General features: G+C 45.0%; 1 protein-coding gene across 4 annotated transcripts in view; it reads right to left on the reverse strand.

The window, feature by feature from the left end:
* Positions 1-2,346: 2,346 nt before the first annotated feature.
* PRPSAP1 (phosphoribosyl pyrophosphate synthetase associated protein 1) overlaps positions 2,347-17,446 on the reverse strand; it is a 28,335-nt gene continuing 13,235 nt past the window's right edge. For 3 of the 4 annotated variants that reach the window (XM_040456489.1, XM_040456490.1, XM_040456493.1), the window contains 7 exons: positions 15,386-15,558; positions 13,932-14,047; positions 13,422-13,477; positions 12,499-12,644; positions 4,550-4,620; positions 3,653-3,799; positions 2,347-3,105 (listed from right to left, as the gene is read on the reverse strand). In XM_040456489.1, the coding sequence (XP_040312423.1) occupies positions 2,947-3,105; positions 3,653-3,799; positions 4,550-4,620; positions 12,499-12,644; positions 13,422-13,477; positions 13,932-14,047; positions 15,386-15,558 (868 nt within the window). In that variant the 3' untranslated portion in view covers positions 2,347-2,946. Of the gene's footprint in view, positions 3,106-3,652; positions 3,800-4,549; positions 4,621-12,498; positions 12,645-13,421; positions 13,478-13,931; positions 14,048-15,385; positions 15,559-15,791; positions 15,815-17,446 lie in introns of those variants that run through there. The other variant, XM_040456492.1, reaches the window with a different exon arrangement.

Below are 17,446 nucleotides of genomic sequence, written 5' to 3' on the forward strand. Positions count from 1 at the left end.
CTCACTACCCAGGCAGCTCTGACCAGCCACCACATGGCAGGCCTTTACTGGGCCCCCCTGGCCTAGTTCATCTCAAAAACGACTCATCTGGTCAAATGCCAGCATTTCAGCTCATTACGAGGCAGGATTAGACAGGACTAGAGGAATTTGGTGCTCTTGGCAACTGGGGCTCGACTTCCCCATACCAGAGTCTTCCAGAAAACAGAAAAATTCAATGTTTAGTATATTCAGGAAGGGAAAACCTGTGTATCTGTACTATTTGAACTACTTTTCAAATCCAGATTTTTAGTCTGAGCTGGTAAAATTTAATTGAAACCCTTCATGCACGCCCCCCACCCCCCAGCCCAAGTGTTCCCTGGGAGAGAGGTGAAACATCAGCCTATAACCTGCAGGAAGGTTAACACCCAAACATTCTTCTTCATCGTCATAGTCCTAGCACCTGACACCCCGTAGGCCTTCACACGGTTGCTGATACTGTCCAAAGAACAAATTCTTGGGGCGCCTGGGTGGCTCAGTTGGTTAAGCAACTGACTTCTGCTCAGGATGTGGTCTCACAGCTCATGGGTTCGAGCCCCACATCAGGCTCTGTGCTGACAGCTCAGAGTCTGGAGCCTGCTTCGAATTCTGTTTCCCTCTCTCTCTGCCCCTCCCCACTTATAGTCTGTCTCTCTCAAAAGTAAACATTAAAAAATTTGGGGACGCCTGGTGGCTCAGTTGGTTAAGCGTCCAACTTTGGCTCAGGTCGTGATCTCCTGGTTCGTAAGTTGGAGCCCCACATTGGGCTCTGTGCTGACACACAGCTCAGAGCCTGGAGCCTGCTTCAGATTCTGTGTCTCGCCTTCTCTGCCCCTCCCCCACTCATGCTCTCTCTCTCAAAAATAAACATTAAAAAAAATAATAAAAAAGAACAAATTCTTTGTGTACACTTGAGGCCAGATCACAAAGTTCAAGCCTTGCGATAGAGCATCCGCTGTCCTGGAGGGAGTAGAACGTGGGCTTCTCAATTCTAAGTTGGGTGATTTCCAGAAGGATGTTACCCCTTGCTCCTGCTACCACTACATTAGCTCTGGCCAGAGCGTCAGCTCCCCGGGTCCTCATGGTTTCATTTCAGATCCCTGAGACTTGGCATCATGCCAGTCACGTATCAGGACCCACTAAATGGCAGTGGAAAGGGCGTATATGAATATATTCTAATTCTAATCTGAGGAAATATATTCTACTGAATGCTTCTGCTAAATAAGTACATATAAACACAGGAAAGGGAACATTCACTGGACATATAAATGGAATTTTGGAATTGAAAAGGACCTCCCTTAGCTGTTGGATCCAAACCTCCCTTTTTCCAACTGATGACAGAGGCCCAGAAAGGACTAGTCATCTGCCCGACATTATGAACAAGAACTGGTTTCCTGAGTAATCGTCTACGGTTCCTCCTCTACCATTTCACTATCTGATAATTAAGTTCTTGCTCAAAATTCCCCTACGTGGGACTCTCAACAGAAGGCGACCTGTGTGCTGGAAAGAGCTAATGTGCTCAAAGTCTTGACTGTGGTTAGGGAATCTTTCAAGTCATTAGGAAGAGGGATACAAATGTCAGGGAAACGTCCCTGCAGGGAAATACAATTGTACAACGAAGCAAATTATCTTACTGTCTCATAGGAACAGAACCAACAGCAATTCCAGCTCGCTGCCCAGAAGACACTGCCCCTTCCTGCTACATTCACTCCTGCCCTGGATTAGACGGAAGGTTTAAAAGGTTTACCTGACACGTGTGCTATAACTAGAATTGTAATTTTATTATTTTTTTAAATGTTTATTTTGAGAGAGAGAGAGAGAGAGAGAGAGACAGAATGCACGCACAGGGGAAGGACAGAGACAGAGAGAATCCCAAGCAGACTCTGTGTTGTCAGCGCAGAGCCCAACGCAGAGCTCGATCTCACAAACCAGGAGATCATGACCTGAGCCAAAATCGAGTCGGACGCTTAACCGCCTGAGCCACCCAGGTGCCCCGTGGCCAGGTACGTTTAAATGCTGCGTAGAAAGGTCCAACGCAGCCCTAGGTAATGCAACACGTGTCACCTATCACCCATGAAAAGGCATGGCGAGTTCTATTTTTTTTTTTTTAACTTAGATTTTTAAATCTACTATTCCGACAAGGACTGGATTCCGCTGCTTAGGAAGAGGATGGAACCTGCAGGCGGAGACTCGCATCTCGGGCTCGAGACCAGCCGTGGACCTGGAACGCCTTTTATTTTGTACCCGCTGTCTCCTGCACAGCCTGGACAGAAGTCAGTCACCGTGAAGGCAGGAGAGTGGGCGGCTCTGCGAGGCAGTGAACAGACCAGCAAGAGCACAAATACTTTTATTTGCAGTTGAAGAGCAACGCAGGTATCCAGAGACGGGATGCTACTCTCTAATCGGACCTCCTTGCCAGGGGTCGTGCCACACACGCTTCGTTGTTCAGCGGCCGGAGGCCCAGCAGCCGCTCACAGAAAAAGAGGGTTTTCTACGAAAGGCTTCTGTGAGGTCGGACGGGGAGAGGACAACTAGAATGGAAGACAGTGCCGGGCGCTCGGCTCCCCTAACCAAGCTCCACACCGACACACGCAGCTCCCCGCGGTGCCGACCGCCGGTTACGGAGTTAAGACCTTACCTGCCTTTAACTCCTTTTCCATTTCGGTAAGACTCGGAGCTGCTTTTCAGGAAAGCGTAACTTGTGTTTAAGGAACAGAATGAGGATGGCAGACGTTAAGGCCATTTATCCATGAGCTCTGTCCTCCCCTTGACCAGCTCAATGCCTCCTACCTCCCGAACTTGGCAAGACAGACTACATGGCTCCAGGCTGTCTGCAGTCCTCCCCTGGAAGGAAACACGGGGATGGAAGTCGACGGCACCGCTTTCCCCACGTTTTCCGCAGGAGCCCCGCAGTCCAGGCGACCGTGGTAGCTAGTCATCCACAGTGATGTTGCGGAAAAGGTAGGCCATGGATTCTCCGTTGTGGATTCTCCGAATCGCTTCAGAAAGGATCAGACTGATATCCACGGTCTTTATCTTGGGACACTGCAGCTTCTGCACCTCGTGAGGGACGGTATTCGTCACCACCACCTAGTCATCGCGGCAATGGGGGAGATAAACACTGTTACTGATGTGCGTGCCCCGACGTGGTCACGCAGAAAAGTTGAGCCAGCTGCCTCCCCGAGCTCCAAACTACAAGACCTCATTCCACTGAGTATAGTTTTTACAAAGCAAACTCAACCGACATTACACAAGAAAAAGGTGACAGAGTCCAGAACAGAAGATTGTGAATGTCACGGTCTGCTCACGCAGGAATGACAGGGCCCGGCGCCTTGCTTGAACCTTCCTGTGGTCAGGGGAGAATTCGAGGCTTCAGAGAAATGCCACCAGAGTACCAAATTACACCGCAATACAAACTACATGAAGTACATAAAGCAAAGCTTTATGCCAACAGACACATGTTCCCAACTACACGTCTGGCTCAACAAACGGCCGGCCGGCAAGGCCACTACCTCACAGGCCCTCCAGGGAGCAGCTCGGCAGTATTGATGGAGCCACCTTACTATTCACAGAAAAGAGAGAAGCCAGTTTGGACGCAGGCTCGGTGTGCCAAGAAGCCCCTTAAGAGCAGACGCACCTCGTCAATGGAGGACTCCTCGATCAGGCGGGGGGCCTCCGCAGACAGGATGCCGTGAGTGGCCATGACATAGATCTTGTAAGCGCCTCTCTCTTTCAGGATCTCCGCAGCAGCGACGAAACTTTCCACATCATCGATTATGTCATCCTGAGAAGAGAGCAGACTTAGCAGTAAGGAGCCACCCTCTGTCTCTCTGGACACACGCCTCTCTGCTCTTCTCTGCGCTCGGTTTCAGAGGATCTCCAACTGGAGATCAGAGAGGTGCGCCTGGGCCCCAGACTGAACATCCCGCAGTGGCAACAGAAGCGTGTGGATGGTGCTTCGTGTGGCTGTCAGTACTCAGAGTCACATGTGACACGTACAGCTAGACGTCGGGACTGCCAAGGCGCATTTCTGTGTCCCACTTACTTGTTTTCTTTCTTTTTTTTTTTTTTTTTCCAAGAAAAAGTGAAATGCCAGAACACAGAAATAAAGTGAACCATTGTAATCAGGCCCAGCAACGGCATTTAGAGCTGGGAGCAAATCGGTCGTGCTAACGTACGAAGAACAAGGCACTTGTTCTCATTCGTAAAAATGGAAGAGCTCATCTTTAGTTCATCTCGTGGCCCTAAAGCTGAAAGTGGAGTCCCAGACCCCCGAAGACAAAGGTTATTCATGGGGTTGAATTCTGTTACGGGAGTTCCTGTGTTCTTTTTACATCTGTAGGTTGTAATAATCCCTGTTCAACTAGATAAACATTTCTACTTGTCCTAAGGGAGTGTGGATGAGAAAGGACACACGAATCCATTTAATAACTCTGTCATCCTCACTAGAACCATACTCCCAGAGTGGACAACCTACTAAGAGGCAGCAGTGTCCTCCCTGCACACGAAGGACGACACATGACCACGACCATACCACTATGATTGCGATGCGCCCGCCAACATCTCCGACTACAGTTATCGGTGGCTTCTCTTTGGCCATCATCACTAGCAAAACAAAACAAATCACAAGTTAGTCACGTGTCATTAAATAAGTATAATCGCAACCGCATTCCCTGGAAGTGGTGGAAAAAAACCCATTATTTAAAAAAAAAAAAAAAAAAGAGGAAATTCTCCTAAATGAACCTAGGGTCTCTGAAACAGACTGCCTAGAGCAGTGCTGTCCAGTAGAAACAGGTGAGCCATATGTAATTTTATGTAAAATTTTATGTAAAAAGAAGGGTGCCTGGCTGGCTCAGTTGGTGGAGCACAAGACTCAAGGTTGTGGGTTCGAGCCCCTTGTTGGGTATAGAGATTACTTAAAATCCTTTTTTTTTTTTTAATGTGTGTGTGTGTGTGTGTGTGTGTGTGTGTGTGTGTGTGTGTGTGAAAGGGGGTGGGGAGGGGCAGAGAGAGAGGGAGACACTGAATCCGAAGCAGGTTCCAGGCTCTGAGCTGTCAGCACAGAGCCTGACACGGGACTTGAACCCACAGACTGTGAGATCATGACCTGAGCCGAAGGTGGATGCCTAACCGACTGAGCCACCCAGGCACCCTATAGAGATTACTTAAAATCTTCAGGGGCGCCTGGGTGGCTCAGCCAGGTTAAGTGTCTGACCTCGGAGGTCATGATCTCACAGTTCATGGATCCAAGCCCCACATCCAAGTGTCCAACTTCGTGCTGACAATGCAGAGCCTGCTTGGGATTCTCTCTCTTTGCCTGTCCCTGACTTGTGCTTTCTCTTGCTCTCAAAATAAATAAACTTTAAATAAAATCTTTAAAAAATGATAAAATCTTTTTTTTAAGATTACCGTTGACTACGTTTTTTTAAATGTTTATTTTTTAAAATTTATTCTTTTAAAGTTTATTTATTATTGAGAGAGACAGAGAGCGAGCACAAGCAGGGGAGGGGAAGAGAGAAGAGGGGACAGAGGATCTGAGGCAGGCTCCGTGCTGACAGCAGAGAGCCCAATGTAGGGCTTGAACCCACGAACCATCAGATCATGACCTGAGCCGAGGTCAGCTGCTTAACCGACTGAGCCACCCAGACACCCCAAAATGTTCATTTATTTTTGAGAGAGAGCACAAGCAGGGGAGGGGCAGAGACAGAGGGAGACAGGATCTGAAGCAGGTTCTGCACTGACAGCACAGAGCCCGAGGTGGGGCTCAAACTACTGAGCCGTGAGATAGTGACCTGAGCTGAAATCAAGAGTCAGACATTCAACCCGCTGAGCCACCCAGGTGCCCCTAAAATAAAATCTTAAAAAAAAAAAAAAAAAAAGAAAAGAAAAGTAAAATTAATAGATTTTATTTTACCCAGTATATCCAAGATATTATCATTTCAGTATGTAACAGATATGCAATAAATAAATAAATAAATAAATAAATAAATAAATAAATAAGGGATGTTTTGCTTTTTTTTTTATACTAAGTCTTTTTTAAAAAAAAATTTTTTTTTTCAACGTTTTTTATTTATTTTTGGGACAGAGAGAGACAGAGCATGAACGGGGGAGGGGCAGAGAGAGAGAGGGAGACACTGAATCCGAAACAGGCTCCAGGCTCCGAGCCATCAGCCCAGAGCCTGACACGGGGCTCGAACTCACGGACTGCGAGATCGTGACCTGGCTGAAGTCGGACGCTTAACCGACTGCGCCACCCAGGCGCCCCTATACTAAGTCTTTGATATTTGGTGTGCAGTGTCCATAAATAGCACTGGCCATGTTTCAAGAGCTTAAGAGCTACACGTCACTAACAGCCACTAAGAAGTCTTCAGACAGCACAGGTCTAAGGACAGAGCGAAAGAGCGAGGAAGATCTTATCGACAGGAGAAGCCATGCTGTGATGCCACGCAAGCCAGAAATATCTGACTCTAGCTGAGACTGATACAGAAATGTAAACTCAATCCCACTCTGTAGAAAACGAAACTGGTAAAGGTGCCAGATAAGAGAGCCAGCTTTGCTTCACTGTCTTCCAAAGTGACTTTATTTGGACAATGTAACCTTATTATCAGATTATTATCAGATAACTGGCCTATTGACATCATCAGTTTCCTGAAAATTAGGAACTTGAGGACAATAACCATGACTCCATCATCTCTTCCTGATTTGACTGGTCCTTAAAAGAGAGGCTTCTTATCTCACTGGACAATTTACACGTGGGAAGGCCCATCAGTATACAAACCTAACTATGGGGTAGAAAAGGGAAACAAGAATTCACCCTCAAAAGAAAGTGAGCGAACAAAGAAAAAACAAATTTCAGAAGAACAGGCTAAGTAGTCTACTTTTTAAAGCTTTTCGTTATTCTGAAATATTAAACCAGGAGGGGGAGAGGGACACAAGAATAAAACTCAAGGTAGTCCTATAGGTTAGTAATTATCAGCAAACAGTCCATTTTAACGGATTCCTCTCTACGGGTACGGCGACCCTCAAAGAACAGGCGTGCCTCTCTACCTACCAGCAATCGGCCAAGCCGAAATCCAGCACTATTTTACTGGCCAATTTCAACCAACATTTCCTGATTTCCCATCCCAGAAACAAGGGCAATTTTTTTGAATCTGGGCAGTTAAAAAGGCTCTGCATATACATAGCACCTAAAAGAGGGAGAAAATAAGCCACCGACATTAGGAAAGGCTTCCCTAAGCTCTGTCTTTAAATTAGACCACGCGAGTAGGTGGTTGTGTTGGCCTACCCACTTCTTAGAGAGATGTGGTCCCTGTTCTTGACTATTTTCCTCTGTGAAAAAAGAATGGCAAGCCAGTGTCCCTCACCCAAGGCCAATAAAAACTCAGCTCAAGTTTGATGCAGAAAACATGTCACAGTACTCCTGTTTACTTTTCTGTGATTCTGCTTCTCCCAAAAAACTTCTATCCGTTTGGAATGAAAACCAGGCATGGCTATAGGATGGAGGCTTAAAAGGCTTTTTTTTCTTTTGAAAAGCAAGCATCCCTCCTGGTAGGCTCATTCCTGCTCTTAACTGGGTTTGAGATCCAGATAAAACTGAACATACGATATGGTCGCTACCAAAAAACAGAGACTTTAGTATAGAGTCAAGGGAAATGAACAGCACCTCACAAACCCAAATTTCCTAACAGCTTCCCCCAAAAATAAAACACTGAAAATTCAAAATTTTCAGTAAAAATTTTTAGACATTTTCTGTATGTACTGAAGTTTAAGGGTAAAAGATGCTCAAACTACTGTTTAAGATTCTGTTCTCTTGCCTCATTTTCTCCAACAAAACCCAATCTGTTTAAGGATAAGATGAACTGTGGGGTACCTGGGTAGTTCAGTTAAGTCCAACTCTTGTTTTAGGCCCAGGTCAGGATCTCACAGTTCGTGGGATCAGACCCCGCGTCAGGCTCTGCGCTGACAGCATGGAGCCTACTTGGGATTCTCTTTCTCTCTCTGTCCCTCTATGGCTCATGCTGTCTCTCTCGCTCTCTCTCTGTCTGTCTCTCTCAAAGTAAATAAACATTTTTTTTAAAGTATTAAAATTTATTTTATTTTATTTAAAAAAAAATTTTTTTTTCAACGTTTTTTATTTATTTTTGGGACAGAGAGAGACAGAGCATGAACGGGGGAGGGGCAGAGAGAGGGGGAGACACAGAATCGGAAACAGGCCCCAGGCTCCGAGCCATCAGCCCAGAGCCCGACGCGGGGCTCGAACTCACGGACCACGAGATCGTGACCTGGCTGAAGTCAGACGCTTAACCGACTGCGCCACCCAGGCGCCCCTTAAAAAATTTTTTTAAAGAATAAAATGAATTGTGCACCATCACTTGTGGCCAGAAATCACTATTAAAACTGTATCAACTCACTGCAGTGAAAATGTCAATTTATCAAATGACCTCAATACGAAGAAAGTAGAAAATTATCTTTTGCTTTTAAAATTAGCATTCTGCAAGCCACATTTATAACCATCCTTAAATTTTACATACTCGTTTACTCTTTCCCCAGAGTCAATTAACCAAAACTTCCTCTCTTGAAATATAGAGCAAGAAAGAACCAAGAGGAATTACTCATTCCTTATGCAGTTTGATCTTGTTCTATTTTTAGTTCAATGGAAGGTCAAACTTTATCAACAGACTGACAGTAAAAAGAGATATAAGAAATAAAGGTCTCCAGTAGAACCAGAACTGAGGTTATTTTCAAGCTCACGACTCCGTCCACACGCAAACAAGTCAAAACTTACATTTAATTGAGGCGCATGTCTGTTTTCACTTTAGTGGTGAAAACCACATCTTCACTTGTAAAATTAACAACCCAGGAAAACCAAGCCAGAAAAGGAGACGTTCTCTCCTTTTTGTGATCCAAACTCTTTAATTTTCACCAGTGTGGCAAACACAGAGCCGTCTTTCGCAGAACCACTGGCCTACAATCCTTTCAAGCTCATTAGATGCCCTTGCCATCAGGACGGATTCAACTCTACCTTATAAAACAGAAAAATTTATACGACTTCACCTGTTTTTTAAAGTTTATTTTTGAGAGAGAGAGAGAGAGAGAGAGAGAGAGAGAGAGAGAGAAACAGAGAGTGAGCGGGGGAGGGGCGGAGCGCGAGAGGGAGACACAGAATCCGAAGCAGGCTCCAGGCTCCCAGCCGTCAGCACAGAGCCCGACCCGGGGCTCGAACCCACGAACCGTGAGATCGTGACCTGAGCCGAAGTCGGCCGCTTAACTGACTGAGCCGCCCAGGTGCCCCTCTAAGACTTCACTTTTAATAAATGACTCTACAACACGGTTCCTCAGGCTCGGCGGCGCTCCTGGCATTCTGGGCTAGGTAACTCTCATGTTGTACCGCAAGGATGTTTAGCAGCTTCTCTGGCATCTGCTCAACAAGACACCGGTGGTACCCGCCCTCCTTCGCGGTCGAGACAACCGGAAAGGCCTCCGGAACCTGTGAAATATCATGGGAGCGGCGGAACCGCTCTGGGTGAGAACTACCGCTGGTCTGAAAGAACGGGTTCCGGAAAGATAGAATAGTTCGTCTGCCTAAAAACTGCGAAGACTCTGGTCCGAGCAGTCCAGCATCGTCATCCTCATTACCATTAAGTAAGCCCTTAAGACGTACCGGAAGCATAACGGACGTATACAAATAAAGCATATTTAATTTGGAAGGTACAATTACACATACAAAACTAGCATTTTTTTTTTTAAAGCATCCCCTTGGCTAAATCTGTAAGAAGAAATCAAAAACGATCCCACGGCAACTATAAAAAGTGGTCATGTGAACACACCTGCATGTGGATGAAGGAACACACTACTTCACACCAGCATAGAAAATACTATGATAATTTGGCAACATCTATCAAAATAACCTTTGACCCAGCATTTTGTTTGCCAGTCTTCATCCTGTAACTACATTCGGTCACTCAAGAAAGAACAGAAGTCAAGGTTAGTCACAGGTAGTAATGTGACCCAAATCTTGGCTAGTAAAAACCACTTTCCACTAAAGGAATCGGGGCTCCTTGTTAGGACGGTTGATTCCAGGGCTAAGAGAGTACACGATAAACATGGAACGTCTAGTTGTACCAGACAGTACGGAAGTATCAAAAAATGATACGGACGCGTCAAAAGAACACGGGAGGTGGCTCGAAGGCGTCCTCTTTGGCCAAGTCTAAGACAATTTGAGCATTACAATAAATAGTAGTGATGGATTAGAGAACATGCTGAACAAAGATTCCACGAATCCATCCCGATATAAGTGAAGGAACGAACAGGGCAGAAGGGGAGGTGGAAACATCACCATGTGACAACAGTCATAGTAACTGATTCAACCTAATGTGAAGAAATACACAAGCCCCAGTGAAGGGATAGTCTATAGAACTGGCCTGTACTCTTCAAAAGCGTCAAGGTCATAAGAGACCAAGAACAGAGGAGCCATTGCAGATTAAAGAGGACTAAAGAGAAACGTCAACTGAGTCCGATGTATGATCTTATACTGGGTTCTGGGCCAGAAAGAAATGATTTCCCTTTGCTCTAAAGGATCCTGGTGGGACAACTGGTAAAACATGAGTAAGGTCTGCAGATTAGGTAATAGTATTGTAACAATGTCAGTTTCCTGAGTCTGATAACTGCACAGTGGTTACCTAAGAGAATATCTGTTTTTATGAAATAGGTACTGACGCATTTAGGAATACAGGGGCACTGTGTCTGTAAATCCCTCTCATATGCTTCAGAAAAAAAGAGTATGTACAGAAATGTTAAATCTGGGGCTCTGAGTCAAGAGTAGAGAGGAATTCTGTATTATTCCTTCAACTTTTCTCTAAGACTGCAGTTTGTTTAAAATAAAAAGCTGAAATATGGATCCTGGATCCCGCTGCTTCACTCCAAACCCTGGCTCCACCAGCTCCGGGCCGGGTCTCCGTTTCCTCACTGGCAGACTAAGGGATAACACAAGCACTTTCACAAGGTCATGTGAAGACCACATCTGGAGATCTACTGAAGGGCTTCGAATATCTCTTGACACATAATAAGAGCACAAAAGATGTTTATTATCACTGGTGCTTTGTTTTTCATAACCAAAGCCTGGGAAAACTCTACATGTTCGACAACAGGGGACTGATTCAATAAATTATGGTATATCCAGGAAACGGGGCACCACGAAACTGTCAAAGACCGAGAGATCTGTATAGACTGATAAGGAAGGGACGGAGCAATGTGATATACTACCACTATGTGAAAATGAGAGAACATGAGATACATATAGTCTCTAAACGGATATAAGAAGCCAACTATCTATCTGCAGGTCAGAGCAGCTGGGGAGGAAAGAGAAAAATCTAGGAGGAAGATAGGGGAGTGGGGTAGGAAAGTTTTTTTTACTGGAAAGAATTTTATACTTTTTGAATTTTGAAGTATTATCAATGTATTGCCTAATCAAGAACTTTAATTATGAAACCTTCAAATAAAGTAAAATGCTACGGTACCAAGAATTTAAATTGACAGAGTATATTGCTTGTTTGTCTTATACAGAAACCTCCAAAGTTGAAAACAAAGCAATGGAAATTTGATAGGGGAAAAAAAATCAGTTTACACCTTTGACAGGAGTCTAAGTAACCTGGGGTATAACCATTCTGATATTTTCCCACTCTGTTAACCTCTGTATGTTTCTGAGGCATGGCAAATAGATGCAGATTTGAAAAAGAAATAATCTTTGGGGTGCCTGGGTGGATCAGATAGTTGAGCATCCGACTCTTGATTTCAGCTCAGATCATGATCTCACCATTTGTGGGTTGGAGCCCCGCGTCAGGCTCCGCGCTGTCAGCACGGAGCCTGCTCGGGATTCGCTCTCTCCCTCTCTCTTTCTCTGCTCCTCCTCTGCGCTCTTTCTCTCTCTCTGTCTCAAAATAAATAAGTAAACTTAAAAAAAAAGAAAGAATCTTCTCCCTCTAAAACGTATATTATATATTATAGTATAGGATGCCGGTCATTACCACTCAAAATCCATGGAAAGAAATAGCCTCCACACTGTTGGACTAATTAATAGCAAGTTAGTCAAGTATCAGGTCGAAGGGCTACATTACTAAAATAAGTGCTAAAAGTTACCTGGATTGCCAAAGACTAGTGCATGATCAGTGGCCGCTACTGTCGACCTGACCAAAGTATAGAAGCGTAAGATTTCGCACCATTACACATACAGCATTTTCGTTAGAGCTAAAATTATTCCACACTCTCTGAATGCTAAGTGCCACCCAGATTAGTTCCATTGTCCTCACATGGTCTGTGAATGTAACACAATCTCCTTTTACCAAACGGGAAATCAATGCAATACCATTCAATTACTGGAAATACCAAGACAGCTTACATCCATATACGTATTAACTCCTAGCCAGTCACACTACTCCAAACTTTCTTCCATTTACAAGTGAAATGAAAACACAGAGCTAATCTTACAGGGCAGCTCCAGGCCCGGGTGGACAGTGGCATTTTTGACCATCGGGGGAGAATGACGACCATCATCCATGTCCAACTCTGTACACTGGGCTTCTCCGTGGATTACGGCCAACCCCAGACGGAGTCTCTCCGCATATGACTGCGCCCTAAGAGAAAGACGGAAGCGGCAAAATTCACGGGAAGAAAACCCAAGTGTCACTATCTCATTACTCTATTTATCATAAAAAGAAAACATCACTCAGGCTTTTAGGGACACACAAAGGAATTATTTCTACAAATCAGAGGCCTTACTGAGGCCTAGACCAGAACGTTAAGTGCCTCAAGAGGCCCAGGAGTTGACACGTGGGCCAGCATCTGATCCTGGATAATTTTGGTTCTATCCTTTGTCCAAATATTGTAACACTCCTGGGGCGCTTGGGTGGCTCAGTCAGATAAGCATATGACTTCGGCTCAGGTCATGATCTCACGGTTCATGGGTTCGAGCCCCGCATCAGGCTCTGTGCTGACAGCTCAGAGCCTAGAGCCTGCTTCGGATTCTCTCTCTCTGCCCCTCCCCTCCTCGCACTCTGTCTCTCTCTCTCTCTCAAAAATAAATAAAACATTAAAAAAAACAGAAACAAAAAAACCCCACTGCCTGAAAAATGCTCATATCCCTTTGTTTTCCTTTTCCTGAGAACCTGAAAGGAAGAACTTCCTTTTCTCCCCCAGGAAAACGGAGTAATTCAGAGAGTGATCTGTATTGTTGGGAGACTAGAGACAAAGCTGTGGTGGGGACAAGACAATAATGGGAAGGGGGGTGGGGGGCGTGCACTCAAGCCAACGAGCCTTTCCGGGACACATTATGACAGATCCTAGATTCTAAAAAGCCCATTCTGACTCAGAAGCACCCAAAAGGAATTTTTACAAACGTCTAGCTTCTTTACCTTTTGGCCGCATCAGGAGACTTCGCTACAATGACTGCATTCCTGTAATTTGGGATCTAGATTTGGGGGGAAAATAAGAAAATACTGGAAAGTTATCAAAAATAACACCTGGATGCCGGCATGACACTTTTTCCTCTCCTAACAGTGACCCATACTAGCAATCGGATACGCTAGGATTTCATTTACACGTTTAAAATTCTTTTAACACTTATCAATGAACATCATTGCCAAAGTACTGCTACATCAAGAAGCTAAATAATTAATTCTTAACACCTTCATTTAAGAAAACATAGGTAAATTGCTAAATATACTTAGAAGGAAATCTATTTTTAATGGCTTTACAAAATATGATCCTCCTTGCCTCTATGCTGACCCTATCCGGCTGCCTGAGGCAGGAAGACTTAAGGGAAAGATCATTCGATGTGCCCTTCCATATTGAAATCTGATACCAGAGAAAAACTACATAGGATCTCTTTTGAGGAAAATGGGGTGTTTGCTCGTGCTCCTCACTTCTTCCTGGATATACTGAAGCAGGAAAGGTGAGGCTCTAAGGTTGTCCACAGGAAAGCTGAAAAAGCCTTGTATTTCCTTTTGATGAAGATCCATAGTGATAATGTGAGTTAAACCTGAAATTTTAAAACAAACAATTACAAAGTTCACCCCTACAAGTTACTGGCTACAGTGGCCACAAACTAGACGCCCACTCCTGTTCCCTAACCGAAGGCTGAAAGCAGGGAACGGATTGCGAACAAACACCGTAAGCTACAGAGACTTTATTTGCGACCTTAACAAAATTGAATGGACTAAACAATGGGTCAAGCCTCATGTGAAAGAGCCTATGCCTTCCACATAGACAAAGAGCGCTAAAGCAGAGAAAAAGTGCTCTCCTTTACTATCATAACTAGCTTGGTCCCGAAAATGAAGAAAAACTAGACAGAAGCAAAGATATGAATATGTGATTAATAAATACTAAAGAAGTAATGGGTGTAAAAAAAAAAATAGTAAGGCCTTGACTAAAGAGTCTAGGAAGAAATGTTAAAAGGCCTGTGGCTGAAGCAGAAGGAATAAGAAAACAAATCCAAAGTAACATACCTATTAGAAGAAAAACTCATATAACACAAAGATAAGACATTGGAGTTTGGAACAAGTTCTAAATGTCACATAAGAATGGGTCAAGAAGTATTCTAGAAAAACAAGATACACTCTTATAGTCAACAGTGCTGATCGAAAAAAGGTACACGTGTAAAAACATGACAAATGGCCACAGGTCACTGCAAAACTTCTAGGGCAGTACTTCTTGTTCCTCCCCAAAACATTACACATTTTTAGAGAATGGAATTCAAATGTTTTTTCTCAGGACTCAAATATATATTAGAGTTTTTAAGTAAACACGCCAGGCAAAAATCCCAGTAACTAGAAAGTGTTTTTACATTTGATTCATAGGCCAAAAAGCATGTTACCACTACAAAAACACAGAATGAAAGCAATTAAGAACGAGCTGCTAGACAGAGTGACAATCAGGGAGGTGGGGAAAAAGGGCAGTATATAAACTGGAGAAGTAGCAAAAGGAAAACCTGGTTTTAATATTATGCACATGAACAGCATTTAGCTAACCGAGGCAAATACATAAAACCTAGACCTGGAGCTCAAAAGATCCCCTACGGATGCCAAGATCACAGCTAAAGTTTTCATGGTCAGATGAAGTGAAAAGAAGTGACAGATGACGGAAAAGCCCAAGATTAGAGAAGAGACGACGTTGCACTCAAGTAAGACAAAGAGAAAAGAAAAAGATGAGAATCTACACCTAAGCTCACATATCCCTAACCAGAACTATCAAAAGGGAACAGAAGAAAGTAATTAGTGAGCAACACTTAAAACCGGTCCCGAATTAGCTCTGAGGGAGGGACTACTCTCAAGCAGGAAGAGTCCTAAATGAGCACCCCAAGGTCCGCGTCCACACTCACCTGCTTTCGCCAGCATGGACGCCAGGAGCTTGCACACAATGGAGCCCCTCTTCCTCATCTTGCTCTGCTTGCTGTAGGGGAAGTAGGGGATGACTCCGATAATGTTCCTGGCACAGGCCGTCTTCAGCGCATAAGCCATGATCAGTAACTCCATCACGGCGGTATTCACATCTCTGAAACAGGTAAAGTTTGTATTTGGGGGGGGAGTTTCATTTACTAACCCCTAAAAGAGATCTGAACGTCAGCGCTGGCACACGGGCCGCCAAGATGGGCATCACAGGCTTTTTTTATCGTCACCTAGCTTATGATGGCACCTTGTGAATACAGGGGAAAGGCTGTTAGCTCTTTGCAGCTGTGGTTGTCATCTGTGGTTAGGTAAATCCGTAGCACAGCTACCCACACTCACTTACGCCTGGCTCTTCTGTCAGTGATGCGATCACTGGGGTGGCATGTGAGGCAGACGTCAACTGCCGGTGGCCAGAGTTAAGCAACACCCGCGGGCACCATCCCAGGCACGGGGGACTCAGCCCCTGCGTCCTGCGAACGCCAAGTGGGGAGGCCCACTGTCCTGCTATGTAGCTGCCATCGCCAGGAAGGATTTGGTCTGTTTGTTCTTCCAGGGGTAGAGGGTAGGGTGGAGGATGGGGAGGTCTTGGAACTAAGTTTTCAAAAATCTCATCCCTTTTTTCTCAAGTACACAGATTCCCAACAGAGGTTACTCAGAGAGAGACAAAGAAAGAAGTATGGATCTGAAAGATATTCAAAGGAAAGGCTACTTTCAATTTTAATGAATGTGGATTGCTACTCTTCGCCAAGGCTGATGGCACCCAAGGGCTCTGCCCTTAAAATAGATGAGAACCAAAAAACCCAAAACCAACCAACCAAACACACACACACACACACACACACACACACACACACACACACGAAAGAGGTGAAAACCTTAGGGCAGAGGGAAGCTCCGAGCTGAGTCCCTTGTGTCACTCCACTCCAGGTCACCTGGGAAGGTCTGAGACTGGAAGCCAAAAGCGGCCCCGACAGGGTCCTCCCTGAGTTTCGTGGAGGCGAGTTCCCAGAGAATCTGAGACAGGGCCCACTGGGCAGGAGACTGGGCCGAAGACTCTGCCCTTGGGGAGGGGCCTGGCAGATGCCTCCTTAGCTGTAGCTTGGAACACACTGGGCTAGCAGAGTGAGTTCAATGGCTGGGGGGAGGTACTCTGCCCTCATAACCTAGTAAGACTACTCTCCCCTGTTCACAAAAAAGAAAAGAAAAAAAAAAAAGAGGTGAGAGCCTTGAAATCCTTCAGGATGTTCTTCCAATGGTCCTTGGATTATTCAAGAATCGTCAAACACCCTCTCTCTGGAGTCAGGAGTGTATCTCCCTTGCCTTCCTGGGAAAGAGGATCATTTCCCACGTCTTAGTTTCTATCCATGTGCGCAGCCGGCCCTCTGGGGGTCAGTTCTTGAACTGTCTGATACACAGCAGTGACGCCCTCATTTACAGCAAAACGGAAAGCCTGCCATCAACACGGTACCGACTTCGTTGAATAAGATACTCATCATGGAGATTGCTTTCTAGCCTGAAGGGCGGTCAGGCCAATTCCTCTCAGTCTCTGAATTCGTGTGTGTCCCTCTCTCTGAGGGCATCGGTCCTCAGTGCATCTCGGAGTGACACACTGCAAAGACATCCCTGTGCTCCGACAGCGTTTACTTCCACATTCAACTTCTAGAACTTCCGACCTCACCTTTGTAATTTGGATTTTTCGTAAATATTTCAGGGTTCGGTCACACAAGCATTTCTCCCAGAGCGTGGGTATAATTGACTCAGGGCTCAATTTTGAGACAACTCTGACCTTCCTTCCGGACTGCTGACAGGTTACGGTATTTTCCGGTTATTTCCTTCCTCTGAAATAAACTGAAACATTCTTCCTTCTCATGCTCCCAAACTAATACTGTCCCAAGTCGGGCATCACAAGGTTAGAGGACACACAATCTTTTGGCAATAATCAGGACAAAACATTTACCAAACACTTTCAAGGTACTTCGGAATTCATTAGACCT

Source organism: Herpailurus yagouaroundi, unplaced genomic scaffold (genome assembly GCF_014898765.1).
Source record: "Herpailurus yagouaroundi ecotype Mexico unplaced genomic scaffold, PumYag 217, whole genome shotgun sequence".
Lineage (NCBI taxonomy): Eukaryota > Metazoa > Chordata > Mammalia > Carnivora > Felidae > Herpailurus > Herpailurus yagouaroundi.